General features: G+C 54.5%; 1 protein-coding gene across 6 annotated transcripts in view; it reads left to right on the forward strand.

Moving 5' to 3' along the window:
- The window catches only part of COL27A1 (collagen type XXVII alpha 1 chain), a 136528-nt gene that overhangs the window by 70759 nt on the left and 50893 nt on the right, over positions 1 to 14876 (forward strand). For 5 of the 6 annotated variants that reach the window (XM_047700385.1, XM_047700384.1, XM_047700386.1 and 2 more), the window contains 8 exons: positions 1437 to 1490; positions 2716 to 2769; positions 3390 to 3443; positions 6711 to 6764; positions 6899 to 6952; positions 8570 to 8614; positions 9859 to 9912; positions 11635 to 11679. In XM_047700385.1, coding sequence (XP_047556341.1) covers positions 1437 to 1490; positions 2716 to 2769; positions 3390 to 3443; positions 6711 to 6764; positions 6899 to 6952; positions 8570 to 8614; positions 9859 to 9912; positions 11635 to 11679 — 414 coding nt within the window. The remainder of the gene's footprint in view (positions 1 to 1436; positions 1491 to 2715; positions 2770 to 3389; positions 3444 to 6710; positions 6765 to 6898; positions 6953 to 8569; positions 8615 to 9858; positions 9913 to 11634; positions 11680 to 14876) is intronic. The other variant, XM_047700388.1, reaches the window with a different exon arrangement.

Raw genomic sequence — 14876 nt, forward strand, 5'->3', positions numbered from 1 at the left:
CCCAAGGTCCTCCCCTGGGATGCCACAGCCATCCCTTCATGTTCCCCCATCGTCCTGCCTATAATCCTGGATTTTCCATGACCCGGCCTGGCTGTGGTCCCGCTTACAACCACTTGGCTCCTTCTTCCTGCATGGAGGCACGTTCTGGAACCGAGACTCCTGCTCCAGCCCAAATCCATTGTCCTGATTTCTTTGGTGTCTTTTTAAACTTTTTTTTTTTCTTTTTAATCCCCTCTGCTCCTCCTTTGGACCTTCAACACACACGCACACACACACACACACACACACACACACACACACACGTGTGCACACTGGGAAAAAAACAAAAAGAACCCAAAGACTTTCTTGGCTCCCAAACCTCTGGGATATTGTACAGGGTTTTCCAGATTGGAAAAACCAAAGTAAGTTTTGTTTTTTGTTTTTTAAAGCTATTTATTTATTTATCTATTTTAATTTTGGCTTTTCTTTTATCAAGGAAGTTTTTTTTTGTTTTTTTTTTTGCGTTTTTTTGGTTGGCTCATGGCCTGAGCTGCATGATGTGGATCCTCTGAGAGTCTCCATTCTTCCTGGGTTTCCTCCCCATCCTTCCGACTGCTCCCGGGGCTGTGAATGTTTTTGGAGCACTGGGGCCGGTGTGCTTTTGGCAACATCCAGCATGGCAAGCTGGAGATGATGAGGGTGGCGGGCTGTGACTCCGGCTGTAAGAGGAACTGTCCTCCAGTGTGGTTCTCCCACAGCTCATGTACCAGGATGTGGCTGAAAATGGGGAGGGACCAGGAGAGACCCCTGATGGCCAGAATCTCTTGTCGCCTTAGGAAAGAAACAATCAGAATTAACTCGAGACCCGTTTACTCACTGTTTGCACCTAGTCTTAGCTGGCCCGGCTAGCTGGTTTCTTACGCTATAGCTGATTAGAAGCTTACCAGCAGCTGATTAGAAGCGGCCCTCCACGGATGGTTGACACAGAGACTCCCACAGGAGGAAGTGACCGCTCCCGGCCCAGTGGTGAAAAAGGCCAAGCAACAGATCCAAAGGCTCAGAACCCTCCATGATGGGGGTGGGGGCACTACCCAGGCTGCACCTGCCCCTTGTGACCTGAAGGTGTTGAAGGATCAAGAAACAGTTCCTTGGATCCTCAAGTGACAGTTGTCCAGGAAAGGCCAGGCAGTTGGGCTTCTGTTAGCGGTGTTTTCAGCCACCTGAGCAACCCCAGTCAGGTGTGTGGTGAGGTCGGTTCCATGCCCCCCACCCCCCGAGCCTGCCTTCCCTAGCCAAGCATCCCCACGGGCCTGTCCTCTCACAAGGCTGCTGCTGGTCAGACCCACTCTGGGAACAGCCTCAGCCAAGCAGTGTCCTGCCGGTGGGTCTGGAAGTGGAAAGGCTTCTGGAACCCACTGTGGTCTCCATTGTAATGTTCTCTGCTGGTGTGCATTTAGGGTGAACAAGGGGTTCCGGGTGTGTCGGGAGAGACCGGATTCCAAGGAGACAAGGTAATCGCAGCGGATTTTCTCCCCCACTCTGCTTTTCTCTGGTCCCAGCTTCCTTCTCAGGGTCTCTTATGGGCCAGGACCCCCCTTAAAGATGGCTTCCTTTCACATAACCCTATCTTCTCCAGCCGCAGTCCCCCGTCACCATGTCTTCCCTGGCCTTGACAGCCTCCTGACTCACGGTCAGGTTCCCCATCCCTTCTCTCCCAGTCTGTCTCCCTCACTGACGCAAAGCTCTGCTCTGTGCTCACAGACCATCCGGGCTCCTACTGCCAAATCCCGGCTCCTCAGTCCTGCACGTGGGACCCCAGCGAGTGAGCCCCTCGGACCCGTTCCTGCCCCTCATCCTTATAGCCCCGTGCTCCCCCAAAGGGCCCTCTGCCCCCACACACTGCTGCCTTGTCTGGCACACTGTCCACTCAGCCTCTGCACGGCCCCATTCTTCAGAACCCTGCTCGGATGCCGTTTCCTCCACCTGCTTGGACGTGGCCACTTCCCTCTCCACATGCCCCGAGCAGCCCACCCATCCGTCATCTGGGGCAGCACCTGGTTGATGGGGACTTGTGCTCAGCCCCATGCCAGCCAGCTAGCTCCCCAAGGGTATTGCCCCAGACAGCCCTGGCAGAGCTCAGCTCAGAGTCCTACACAGAACAGTGAGCATTTAGGACATGTTTGAGTAAGTGGATGAGTAACCGGCCTTCCTGACTGATGGGTGAACCGAAGCAGCTTGCCGAGGCCGGCTCCTCTTTGCCTGTGTCCGGCACCATGTGGCCACATCTGGACCTCGCCCAGCCGGTCAACAAGGCCCAGATGTTGGCCCGCTCTCCCTCTTCCTCTTCCCTCCCTCCTGGCTGGCCTGTCCTGATCCAGCCTCGGTGTCTCTGGACTGCGAGACATGCGGGCCCCGGCTGCTTCCCCCATTGGGCCCCCGTCCCCAGAATTCCTCAGGCATAAATCGCACTGCGGAGCTTCCTTGGAGCCCCCCGGGGTCCCAGGTTCCAGGACGACTTGGTGAGGATAGGGCCTGCTGTATCACCTTTGCACCCCTGATGCCCAACCCACAGAGGTGCCCCGCTGGAGACTGGAGGCAGGGAAAGTGAGGGGGAAGCTCATCTCCCCCCAAAAGGGTGTGTTCTCCAGGCCCCAGGTGGGCAAGGACAACTGAGCAGCTGTTCCCCTGGCCATTTTCACTCCTTACTAACCCCAGCCTGCGCTCGGTCTTTTCCAGGGGAGCCAGGGATTGCCGGGGTTCCCAGGAGCACGGGGGAAGCCGGGGCCTCTGGTAAGTACCTTTGGCTCTAACTCCCCCAAACCTTGCGCTCTGCAGTCATGAATGTGACCAGGGACACAGTCACGTCTTGGACCGCATTTCCTCCTGCAGCCACCTTGGGAGCCAGACAGAGCAGGACAGGAATGAGATTCACCCATTTTACAGAGGAGGATACTGAGGCCCAGTGGGGCAGGAACTCACCCAGCATCAGAGACAGGCCTCGGTCACTGTCAGAGTTCTGGGGAGAATCAGAATCTGGGGCTCCCAACGCCCTGAAAACAGCAGTAGCATTGATAACATGTATTTCTGGAATGCGGCTGTGTGTCAGCTCCCTGCCGTACCATATACTTCTTTGAAGGCTGCCAACCACCCAAGGGCTAGATAGTATTATCTCTCTCATCTCACAGATGGAGAAACTGAGCTTCTACCAGATGAAGCATCTTGCCCGAGGATCCCATGGCTGAAAGTGTAGGAGGTGGGCTTTGAACAGTAGCTCCTAGTTATCTAGGGAGACCTCATTCATATGCCCCTGAGGTTTTCAGCCCCCCACAGCCAGGGGGCTAATACAAAGGATGGGGGAAAGTGGGTCCTCCCTTACCCGTGCCTCCCCTGCCATCTCTTCTCTTCCCCAGGGCAAAGTTGGAGACAAGGGATCCTTTGGGTTTCCTGGGCCTCCTGGACCTGAGGTACGTACGTGAGGCCATATGTCTGTGTCCGGCTACAATCAGGGCTGGGGGTTGTCCTTGGGAAACCAAGATCCAGAGATTGGGAGGAGGGAGTACTTACCTGAAGCCACACAGCAAATGAGAGATGGGGCCAAGAATAGAAATTCCAAGATCAGGGATCTTTCCTTTTCTACCTCTTTGCCCCTGGTGACTTTCAGTGGCAGTGGGACAGAAGCTGGCCTCGGAGACCCTCCCTAACTTTATGGTCACCTTTATAGCTTCCAGAAAAAACATCAGGAAAGCCTTCTGAACTTGGGCCTGCACCCTTAAGAGGAGCTCCTGTTTCTCCAGCCTGAGCCCTGGAACTTTTCCAAACACCCACACTCCCCCTGGAAAAAGTTCAGGGCTCAGAGTTCCGAGGAATGGGGAGCAAGAGGCAGACATGAAAATTCTGGTGTTTGAATGGAGAATGAGAAGTCATGAAGGATGATTTAGCAATTAGTAGAACTTGACTGAGATCTTCGGATGCACGGGAGAGTTAGCACAGGTCTGCTGTCTGTCGGCTAATGTGCAGACTTCACATAGACATGACGGTGCGAGGTAGCTGGTTGAGCTCTTCCTCCCTGCCCCTCCAATGGGGACCATCTCTGGAACATGGGGTGGTCCTGCCAGGGCTGCAATTGCCCAGGATCCTCAGTACCCAGGCTTTCTGGGGGTCAAGGCCAACCCCAGCCAGCCCCCATTGTGTACACACACCTCCCCATCTTCCACAAGATCTCAGAGACAAAAGTCTCACTCTGCTGGGTTCTCCAGACCTTTCCAAAGATCACTCCTGGTATCACCCAGATAGATGAGGGATAGTTTCCCGCAAGCTCCAAGTTCTGACTTCATGCTGTGTTGACTTTGGCCGTGACACAGTCCTATCTTTAGACGGATGCAGTTGGCTTCTCTTCCACGGCCTTGATTCCTTCCCCTGGCCGCTGTGGAAAAAGAGTTTTCTAACAGCCCGGGTTTCCCAGCAGTCTGGCCACCGAGGCGGGGACGCGTGCTGCCTCACGTTTATCAGGCACCACCTCAGCAGGCTGTGTCGTGGGTTGGGGACAAGAACACGTTGATGTGCAGCTACAATTACGTGAGGGAGGTGGTACCGCACTGTGTGACAGATAAGGAAACTGAGTCACAGTGCCGTGAAGTGACTTTCTCAGGGTCACTGCTGCTGGTAGCAGATAAGCTCTGCTTTGATTCTCTCCTGGGTCCCTAGACAGATCCGGGGTCTGCATCTCCCACCTTTGGGTTCTGTTTGGATTGGCTGACTCCGTGTCCAGAAGACGGTCTTGCTCTGCTGAAGACAGAAGCTGAAGAACACGTTAGCACCTTCCTGGGTCTCTGCTCCTTCTGAGACCATGCCGGCCCTGGGATAGGGGTGGGTGGGGTGGGTGGCAGTGTGGCTCCAGCTCTGCATCCTGTTGGATGATGAGTCCTTTTGGATCTGGATTTTTGCTGAATGCTCACCAGGTGCCGGGAGCTAAACTAAGCCCTTTGCTTGCATTCTTCCCTTCAAGCCTGAGAACAGCCCGGTAAGGTGATGTGGTCACCATTTTGCAGATGAGCAAACCAAGGCCCAGAGATGCTCAGGAACCTGCTCAGGGTCACACAGTGATTTGATGGCAGAACAGGACTTTGAGGCTCTTGATTTGAAGAAAAAAAGATGTGGTAGCTTTGGCTTTCTCTATTAGCTCAAAATTCAGATGCATTCTTGCCATTGCTAGTAAGAAGGGTGAGAGGATGTTTGAGATGGAATTTAATGGGAGTCACCAAAAAGGAAGGGAAAAAGTCGCTTATGGAGGCGATGTGGGAGGAGGCATTTTGGTCTCAGGGATTCATGTAAGATTTTGGTTTAAGGGAGTAGTGGGGCTGCCCTAAAAGTGACTGCAGCACTGGGATGAATTACCAGAGGTATTACACCTACAACAAGGAAGGGGATGTTCTCGTGTTGTCCTCTGCTGGTCTGTTCACACCCAGAGACACACCGGCATCCTAGTGACTGCCAATAGTGGAAGCTGACCGACTGGAGGTGGCAAGACTTAGGGGCCCTGGGCCCCAGAGTGGAAACCATTGAAGGGACAGCAAAGGGCAGGCCTCTGGGAAGGGGAAAACTGGTTTCCAGATTGTGCAGAGACCACTGTGGAAAGAAGGACTCCCACACACCATGCTTTGTGCAGTCCTACGGGGCAGCAAGATTTTGTCAAGGGGAAAGGGAAGGGGCTCTGCTCCATGTCAGGAAGAAGTCTCCAGTGCGTGGCCAGCCATCGGGGACAGGCTTGGTCTGGGAGCAGTGAGCCCTCCTTAGTGGTATGCGGCAGAGTCTACACACCTGGCTGGGATACAGGGGGTGTTTCAGCTTTGGAGAGGAGGAGCCGAGCTTAGTTAGACCAGCATTTCCCAAGCCCTTCGAAGTTGTAGCATCGTGTCTGTAGACACACTGCAATCAAAGGCGACCATTTCTTGGAGCAGAGGAGGGCTGGCTTTGGGTCTCCAGCAGCAGCAGACCTGGGACACGGGGAATTCTGGGTCACACAATCTTTTTTTTTATTTTTAAGATTTTATTTATTTATTTGTTTGACAGACAGAGATCACAAGTAGGCAGAGAAGCAGGCAGAGAGAGAGAAGGAAGCAGGCTCCCCGCTGAGCAAAGAGCCTGATGCGGGGCTCGATCCCAGGACCCTGGGATCATGACCTGAGCCGAAGGCAGAGGCTTTAACCCACTGAGCCACCCAGGCGCCCCTGGGTCACACAATCTTGTGTGTACTGTGCTCTTGTTCCAATATTAAGTATTTTCTTTTTTTTCAGTTTTTTAAAAAAAAGATTTTATTTATTTATTTGACAGACAGAGATCACACGTAGGCAGAGAGGCAGGCAGAGAGAGAGGAAGGGAAGCAGACTTCCTGCTGAGCAGGGAGCCCAACGTGGGGCTCGATCCTGGGACCCTGGGATCATGACCTGAGCCAAAGGCAGAGTCTTTAACCCACCGAGCCACCCAGGTGCCCCCCAATAGTAAGTATTTTCTTCATTATCTCATTTAATGTTCTCAGCAACTCTCCAAGATGTACAGGCTCTTACCCAAGGTCCTTGTTCTAGAACAGAGAACTGCAGGGTCTGGGTGGTTAATGCCCAGGGTCCCATCCCATGCAGGAAGGGACAGAGACCTGGACTGGTCTCCCTCTAAGACTGACACTCTTAGCACTTCCCTTCACCCATGGGTGACCCCTGTTCTCTGCTTCCCCTCAGGGATTCCCCGGAGACATTGGCCCCCCTGGGGACAATGGCCCAGAAGGCACGAAGGTGAGTCCCTGCTCTGTGGAAACCACGGGCCTCTGGGGCTGGCTGCCTGGCTTGGAATTGTTGGGGGTCTTGCCAGCCTCTGATGGTTGTGGAGGTGCCGCCTCTGAGAACTCTTTCTGTTCCCTTCTCACCAGGGTAAGCCTGGAGCTCGAGGCGTGCCGGGACCCCGTGGGCAGCTGGGGCCCGAGGTGAGACCATCTGGCCCTGTGTCCCCTGCTTGTCCCTTGCAGCCCCACTGGTTCCATCTGGGGTCCTGGAGGCTTCCGTTGGGGGCCAGGGCTCTTCGGCCCGGACACCTCCCGCCGGCTGCCTCAGGCCCGCCCTTCCGCTCATCCTTTTTTTGGCTCTACCCCGTGACCTTGCCAAGGTCTTTCTCTGGTCTGGCCTGCCTGGCAGGTGACTGTCTGCCGCCACTGCATCCCCATCACCCGGGACTTTTCTCTCTGGAGGCCACTGCTGCTGCTCCTATCTGTAACACAGCTTCCTGGGGTGTGGGTGTGGGAGAGTAGATGGCGAGGCCCCGAGACTCAGGGTGAGGACACGTGTTGGGTCACATGGTTAGTGGCAGGTAGGGTCGGGATTCAAATCCAGGTCTGCTTGAGCCCGACGCCCACGACAAAGACCCTGTGCCATTAAGTCTGTGCTCCTGGGAGCTGCCCGGGGGGCATCCCAGAGAAGGACCCGACTGGCAGAGCTAGTAAGTGGCAGAGTGGACATTGGCTCATTTCTTCATTCATGCTGAAGGGGATTGAGAAGTTCCATGGGCGGGCCCGTTGGGCACCCCACGGGCTGGCCCTGAGTTTTGCCTATGCCTGAGGCCCCGTACCACCCTTCTAGGCTCAGACCCCAAGGGCCCCGTGACACACAGACAGCCCCAGCTGAGAGCCCAGGAGGCCCGGCCTCACCACAACCACAGGCAGGCATCCAGCAGACACAGATCCCTTTGCAGGCTGGTCCTGGGTCTGGCGGGGTCCCAGCGCTGGCTCTGCGAGTGGCCACGTGGGGCTGCTTTCCTGGAAGCTGGGATGGGGGGTGGCCCCCAAGGGGGGCCTCTGGGTTAGGCCTGGAGTGCCAGAGGGGCTGGTTTGGAGGCTGCCCTGGCCTGCGGGAGGGCCCAGAGTGGGCAGGGAGGGAGGGGTAAGGAGGGAGGGACGGCGCCAGCCACGTGCCTCTGTCTACACCCACATTACCACCCGAGAGCCTGCCACTTGCTCACGTCCCCGTGGATTCATTCATCCACCCCTGCATTCGTTCACTTCTCCATCTCCCCCCTCTCTCATGCCCCTCGGCCCCATCTGCAGTCCCCACACACCCTTCCTCAATGATGTTTGTGACAGAGGAGGGGATGAGGCCTCACCACTGTCTTCTAGGAACTCCACATAGGCTAGTGGTCATACTTTAGGATGGTCCTCTCCGTTGGCACCATTTTACAGATGGGGAAACTGAGGCATGAGGAGGTTAAGGTCTGTCACTGAATGAATGGTGGAGCTTAGAATAGAGTATCGTATCTTTGAGCTGCTGTCGAGGGCTCTGTACCCACAGCATATGATAGGGTTTGACCTCCTGCCCGGCCCTGCCATGAACCCCGTGCCTGTCACATTCAGATGGCACTGGGAGCCCCCTTCACGTGGAAGTCCCGGTATGGCCTGGGTGGGGGCCTGGGGTGGGGGGACCAGGCATACCATTTCTCTTGGTCCAGGAGGGCTCTCCTCTGTCCACCACTTTCCCTCCTTACAGGTCAAGTTCTCCGAGACCCTCACTGGATTAATTTCTCCTTTTTCCTCTCTTGTATCTCCCACCTCTAGGGAGATGAGGGACCCATGGGGCCTCCTGGGGCCCCCGGCTTGGAGGTGAGTGTCACTGGCCCCGGGGAGATGGGTTTTGTCTTTCCTGAGCCCACTGTGTGCAGATAGGCAACACACGGGGGGCGCTCTGCCGAGAAGTCGTCAGCAAGAGCTTTGGGCCAGCCAGAGAAGGGACTAGAACAGACACAAAGGACAAGAGACAAGAGGCGAGAAACTGCCTGGCTGTGTCAGCCCTGCGGCCGTGTGCTGGGCTTTGCACCAGCTTCCATGCATTTGACTCTCCCATGAGAATGCCGTTGCTGGTCTTATTTTCACCCATGGCCATCAGGCTCAAAGAGCAAGGGGTTTAGCCCAGCATCTCAAGCCCAGAACTTCACCTGGCATCCTCCCCACTGCTCTGCTCCAAGTGGCATTCTACGAGGCCCATGCCAGGGAGAGCGTAAACCAGAAGTGCATGAATGTTTTGGTCTTGAGGCCTGTTTACCTTCTTAAAAAAAAAAATGATGGTACACCCAAACTTCTTTTCTTTGTGTGGGTTCCCTCTATGGATAGTGATTAAAACTGAAAACATTTAAATATATTTATTAATTCATTTGAAATAATAATAAGCCCATTTCATGGTCACAAAATAATAGTTTTACAACAAAACAACACAAAACAACCAACCGGCTATATTTTCCCAAAGCAAAATAATCTAATGAAAAGAGTGGCATTGTTTTACCGTTTTTGCAAATCTCTTTAATGTCTGGTTTAATAGAAGTCAGCTGGATTCTCCCATCTGCTTCTGCTTTCAATCTGTTGACAATACCACATGTCATGTAGCCTCTGGAAAACTCCGCGTACATTCACGAGAATGAGAGAGACACAGGCAAACAACGTCTTACCGTTATTGTGAACCTAGTTCTGATGTCATGCATCTCCTGGGAGGGCTCCAGAGATCACAGGGGTCCCCAGGCCACACTTTGAAGACCGCTGCCATAAACTCTCCATTCCCCCTGGGACCCTGTATCTTCTGTCCAGTTCCTTCCTCTTCCTCATTCCTTGAAAGCAGGTTTCAACATCCCCATTTACAAAACAGGATTGGCCTGGGAGGGGAGACTTCCCTGAGGTTGCACAGCTGCCAGACCCCACCCCCACCCTTCCACCCCTGCATCTCCAGACCAGCTGGCAGCCTGGGGCCCTCGGGTCTCGGCATCCTTGCCTCCCCTGGGCCAAGGCTGGGACCCCAGTGATGCTGCATCCCGATCCTCCACCTAACCGCCCCCCTCACTCACCTCTCTCTGTTGCAGGGCCAACCTGGCAGGAAGGGGTTTCCTGGCCGGCCTGGCCCAGATGGCATGAAGGTGAGGGGACCTGGAAGTGACTGGGCTTTGAGGGCGGGCATGTATGGAACAACTGGAGAAGAGAAGAAGGGGGAGCAAATGAGGGCCCCAGTTGGAACCCCCATCCCAGGGACGGTTGTGGAAAGGCAGTCAACGGTCCCCACTTATCACAACATACTGGTAACAGAGAGGACAAAATGAACAAGAACCTCAAAATCCAATAGCGGGGTAGAGTTCAAGTAATGGGACGCAATGCAGCCACCAAAGATGGCGAAGCGGACGAGTTCGTGAGATGGGAAAATGCCCGTGTGTGTGGGAGTGGCGCTGTGGCAGTAGTCGGAAGCAGGTTCCAGAAGGAGCCTGTTGTGGGGGCCGGTTGCACGGTGGTCCTGCGTGCTCAGAGCAGAGGCTGCAGTGAGGACGGGGGCTCTCTCTGGGTGGTGGGAGCAGAGGACATAACCGTTCTCTCTTGTGGGCCTCTAGCTTTTCCCCATGATGTGCAGTCAATAACGTATTACTTTTGGTAACAGGTTTTTTTTTTTTTAACATATCAAAAAAGACCTGGCCTGGGTGGGAGAGCGATGGTCCTCGGCACATGGGCAGCCTCGCTTAGTGGTTTTCCAAGGGCTCCTCTGGAGGGTTGGATATTCTGACCCATCCTGGACAGAGTGTTGGGCCACGTCTACCTCTGGGCAGACACACAATGCTGAGGGCAGAGCCAGGGTAGCCCAGGACATCCACGTCCCCCTCCGCTCAGCAGACATGGCCCGTGTGTCTGTCTGGCCCCACTGGTTCTCAGGAGCAGGAGGTCTGGGGGAGGCGCCAGAGGGAAGGCTGAGAGGCTCGGACCCTGATTGCGGTAAGCCGTGTCCATCTGGGAGCCCAGCTCCTGGCTAGTTTGGCTCGCTTAGCCCTTGTCCTGCCCCCTGAGGTCTCGGTCTTACTCCCTCAGATACCAGCTGGGTTTCTGTGGTGAGAGCGGTGACATAGTCTGGATGGATTTATCCCACAGGGCTGCTCGCCTCTCCGGTGCACGCTGTGGGGAGACCAGGGCGGCTGTGGCTGCCTAAGGAGCAGGAGCCACCCCAGCATGGGATAAAGCCGGCAGACAAGGCTATACATGAGGCCACCAAGCGTGAGAGCTGGAAATGGCCTATGAGACAAATGAGTCTGATTTCCCTTATTTATAGCTGGGCAGGCTGAGCCCGGAGCAGAGACAAGGCTCACTAGTCATTTTGTGAGCTGGTGGCAGAGGTCTGGTGGCTTAGGGTCTAGGATCTAGGTGCCCTGACTCCCTGATCTTCCTGTGGTGGGGCAGGCCTCATCCAGTAGAAATGGGGATTTCAATAAGTCAGACCAAAGTTCCAATTCTAGCCCTGCCTCTAGCTTGCTGTGTGGCCCTGAGCAGATCACCTTGCCTCTCCGGGCTTTAGTTACCACCTCCACAAAATGCAGTGGGTTGATGAATAGCCCAAATGAGATACAGACCCGAAGGTACCAAGTCATCTGCTGAGGTCCTCTCAGAGGGAGTGGGGGGCTAGGGCCATGTGTGGGGCCAGAGGTTCTGTCCAAGTGTCCCATCGTTTCTGCCATTTGTTTGGGGTCTACAAGGTTAGACTCTGGAATTGAGATTCCTGTCCTTCCCTAATTCTGGGGACTAAGGCCACTCACCTGGGGGTGTTCTCTGGGAGGGGGCTAGACTCCCATCACCCATCCCAAGTGATTCTCCTCTGTCCTTTGTAGGGGGAGCCAGGCGACCCTGGACGGCCAGGGCCTGTGGGTGAGCAGGTAAGTCAATACCGGTCTCTGAACACGAAGACTCTTTATGGAGTGCTGACTCTGTGCCAAGCCCTTCAGTAAAACACTCCGCACACATCCCCCATATCCGTTCCCTTGCTAGTTCTTGGGCCCAGTGAGCTCGTCTCCCCCTTTCATTGAGATGGTCACTGACTCTCAGGGAGGTGAAGTCACTGAATGAGAACGCTGTGAATTGTAGTCCATGGCCTGTCTCTGGGGATGTTTTTGGAGCATTTGCCCAAAGGGATGACATGACTTTGCTCCCAGAACATTACAGCTGGAAGAGCCTTCAAGAACCACCGGCTGTGCTCCATCTACAGATAGGGAAGCTGAAGACAGGAGAAGCATAACCACCTGGCAGGGGCTCTTGGTTCGGGCCACCTTAACTTATGAGGAAAGCGAAATTCAAACCAGTGGTTCCGGCTAGCTGGGAAGTCAGGCCAAGGTCTGAAGAGGAGAGGAGGATGCAAGTCGTCATTAAAAAGAAGGTTCGAGAGTCACGACCTTCATTATTGAGGCCCAGGGTCCTCGGTGCCACTGAGAAGCAGCTGTGTGTGCTATAGAGGGGGAGGGACAGATAGCAGGCACTGCCTGAAAGCTTGACCTCTGGGCTTGGAGGTCAGGGTAAAGGTAGCAATCTTCTCCCCTCCCTTAAAGAAGCCCCCCTGAACCCTGCAAGGGGCTGCCCCATGCTGGAGGGAGGAACAGCATTGGGGACCCTGAAGAATCTGCCTCAGCTGAGAAACGCCATCAATGGCGTGAGAGTCGTGCACGACGGGCTTCCTCACCAGGCCGGCAACATCTGTTGGGGGGAAGAAAGGAATTAAAGCAGGGGGTGGACTGGATTTTTGAAACCTTTCCAGTGTCATTCAAGCACATTCTGTGGGAAGCCTGGGAGTTTGGAAGGGCTGTCACGGCCTGGATATATTTCCTGATTGGAAAAAAAAGGCCATGCGATCAGCAAATTTAATTTCATAGTTATGCTGATGGTAAGGGCCCTCGGGACACAGAGTCTCAGAGTCCTAGAATGCCAGGACAGGAAGTGTCCTTGCACAGTGCTCTGTCCCTGGCAGGCTGGCAAAGCTCACAGACCCCTTCTCAGAATAGAGTTTCAAATGCATAAAATGTACAGTGGAATATTACAAAGGAGATTGATTATATTGAAATACAATGATGAAAGTATGCTAAATGTGATCTATTCCTAGATAGCTCCTTTATTAATGCATTAAATAATGAGATCCAGGAGCAGGTCCAATAACGACCTCACTTTTGAAGCAGTGACAAGCCTTAGTGACACATTTTGAAATCTGTCTGATAGTGGCTGTCATGTAATGTGTAAATATCTGGGACATTAACAGGTACCATGGGTTTGTTGTCTACTCTCAGATATGACGGAAATGCTAAATTTCAGAGGACAGTAAAAATAAGTTGTGATTTTTTTTTTTTTTTTTGCCTCTTCAAGTTCAGGGACCCCCTGATTCTATCCACGGGGTCTTCCAGAAACCCCAGTTTAGGACTGCTGTACCCTAACCCACATCGGCACTCTGATTAGCAAGGGTGACTGAGTGAGGTAGTGGCAAAGCTGAGGCCAAGAGGAGCGGCCACTGGCCCTGGGGCATCTGTAGGCCCACCTGGTCAGCAGAGCCCCCAGCCAGCTGCCTGGCTAGCTGGGACCACAGCCGAAAAGACAGGCCTGTCTGAATGGTGAGGCAGACCCTGAGCCCCGTGGCTGCCAATGGGCATTCAGGGATGGCATGTCAGCTATGCCCTTGGCTCCCTTCCCATGTGGGAAGGGGCAGGTGTCTCTTATTCATGGCAGAATCAGAGGGTCCCCAGGAGAGGTTATAAGGTCCTCTCTCGGATGGATGACAGTATTGGCTCCACTGATTGGACCGTTAGGTACCAGGCCCCGGTACCTGCCTGTGCTTCCCTCGGCAATCCTGGGGTGGTAGTTAGTCTCCCCATTTCACAGATGAGGAAAGGAAGGCTCTGGGAAGTTAGGTCACTTGGCAGGATCTCCCAGACAGCAACATAAGTGTCAGGGCCAAGGCTGAACATAGCGCCGCTGGATTCCCAAGATCTGCCTTGGAGGGACTGGAAAATCCTTGCCATTTTGTGACAGCTAGGGAGAGCGCTGAGGGCTTGCCAGCGGGCCCTGTCCTAGGTGCTGGGATACAGAGATGATCACAGGCTTGGGTTCTTGCCTGGAAGCAGCTCTCTCTGACCAGGGGGAGGCTAGGCGTGCAAACCCTTACCCCGGAGAGGCCCATTCTCACGGAGGACCCATAGCTCTCTTATTCCCATGCACCCCCCGTGCCTGGCAGAATGGCACACGAGGAAAGGGAAGGAAGGAAGGAGAAGAGGAGACATAAGCAGACAACTGCCATTTATCTGTAGACGGCATGAGGACCAGGGCAGCCCCCTGCCCCAAATCGGGGACTCAGACCTGCCTGTGTGATACCCATTGGAGGTGACAGAGCTGCCCCTCCCCCGTGTCCCCATGCTGGCTTAAGGGGAGCCAGCCAGGCCTGCAGCAGTCAGAGCTGCTTCCCACCCCCCCAACTCCCCTGGCCAGGTGGAAGCCCTGGGCCTCCCGGGGCTGGCTTCCTGGCTAGCCTCATCTCCACCCGCAGGACGGTCCAGCCAGGATCTTCTGGGACAGCACCCCATGGGTGTCCTGGGGGCCGGGGTGGGGAAATGGAGCACTTGCTGTATGGCCCTTATTCATTAAGGTCCTGTTTGGCTTCTTGTTTGAGGTTTATGACCCTCCTGCCTTCCAGGACCCAACAACTCATAAATTTAAAGTAGCTATGAAATTTCTGTTTCTCTGGGCCAGTCGGCCCTGGGCCTCTTAACAGAGGCGTTTTTATTCCCGTTCCTCGGCATCCTCTAAACATCTGAGTGCTCCCTTGTGGGGCGCTCAGGCCTCTGTCTTAACCCTATGCCCTTTTAAAATAAATCAGAAGGAGACGGGAGGCGGCTAACATTTATTGAGTGCCTACATGTGCCATGCATTATCTTCAAGACTCAGAACAACCCCGGGGAGAGAGGGAAAGACCTTTCTGGAAAGGGCCACCCTCTGCAGAGGATGAGGCTCGGAGAGGCTCTGTGACTTGCCCAGGGTCTACACACCCAAAGGCTGAGTGACGATATCAGAAGAAGGGTCAGGTGCAGGGCTTGGCACTCAG

Source organism: Lutra lutra, chromosome 13 (genome assembly GCF_902655055.1).
Source record: "Lutra lutra chromosome 13, mLutLut1.2, whole genome shotgun sequence".
NCBI lineage: Eukaryota > Metazoa > Chordata > Mammalia > Carnivora > Mustelidae > Lutra > Lutra lutra.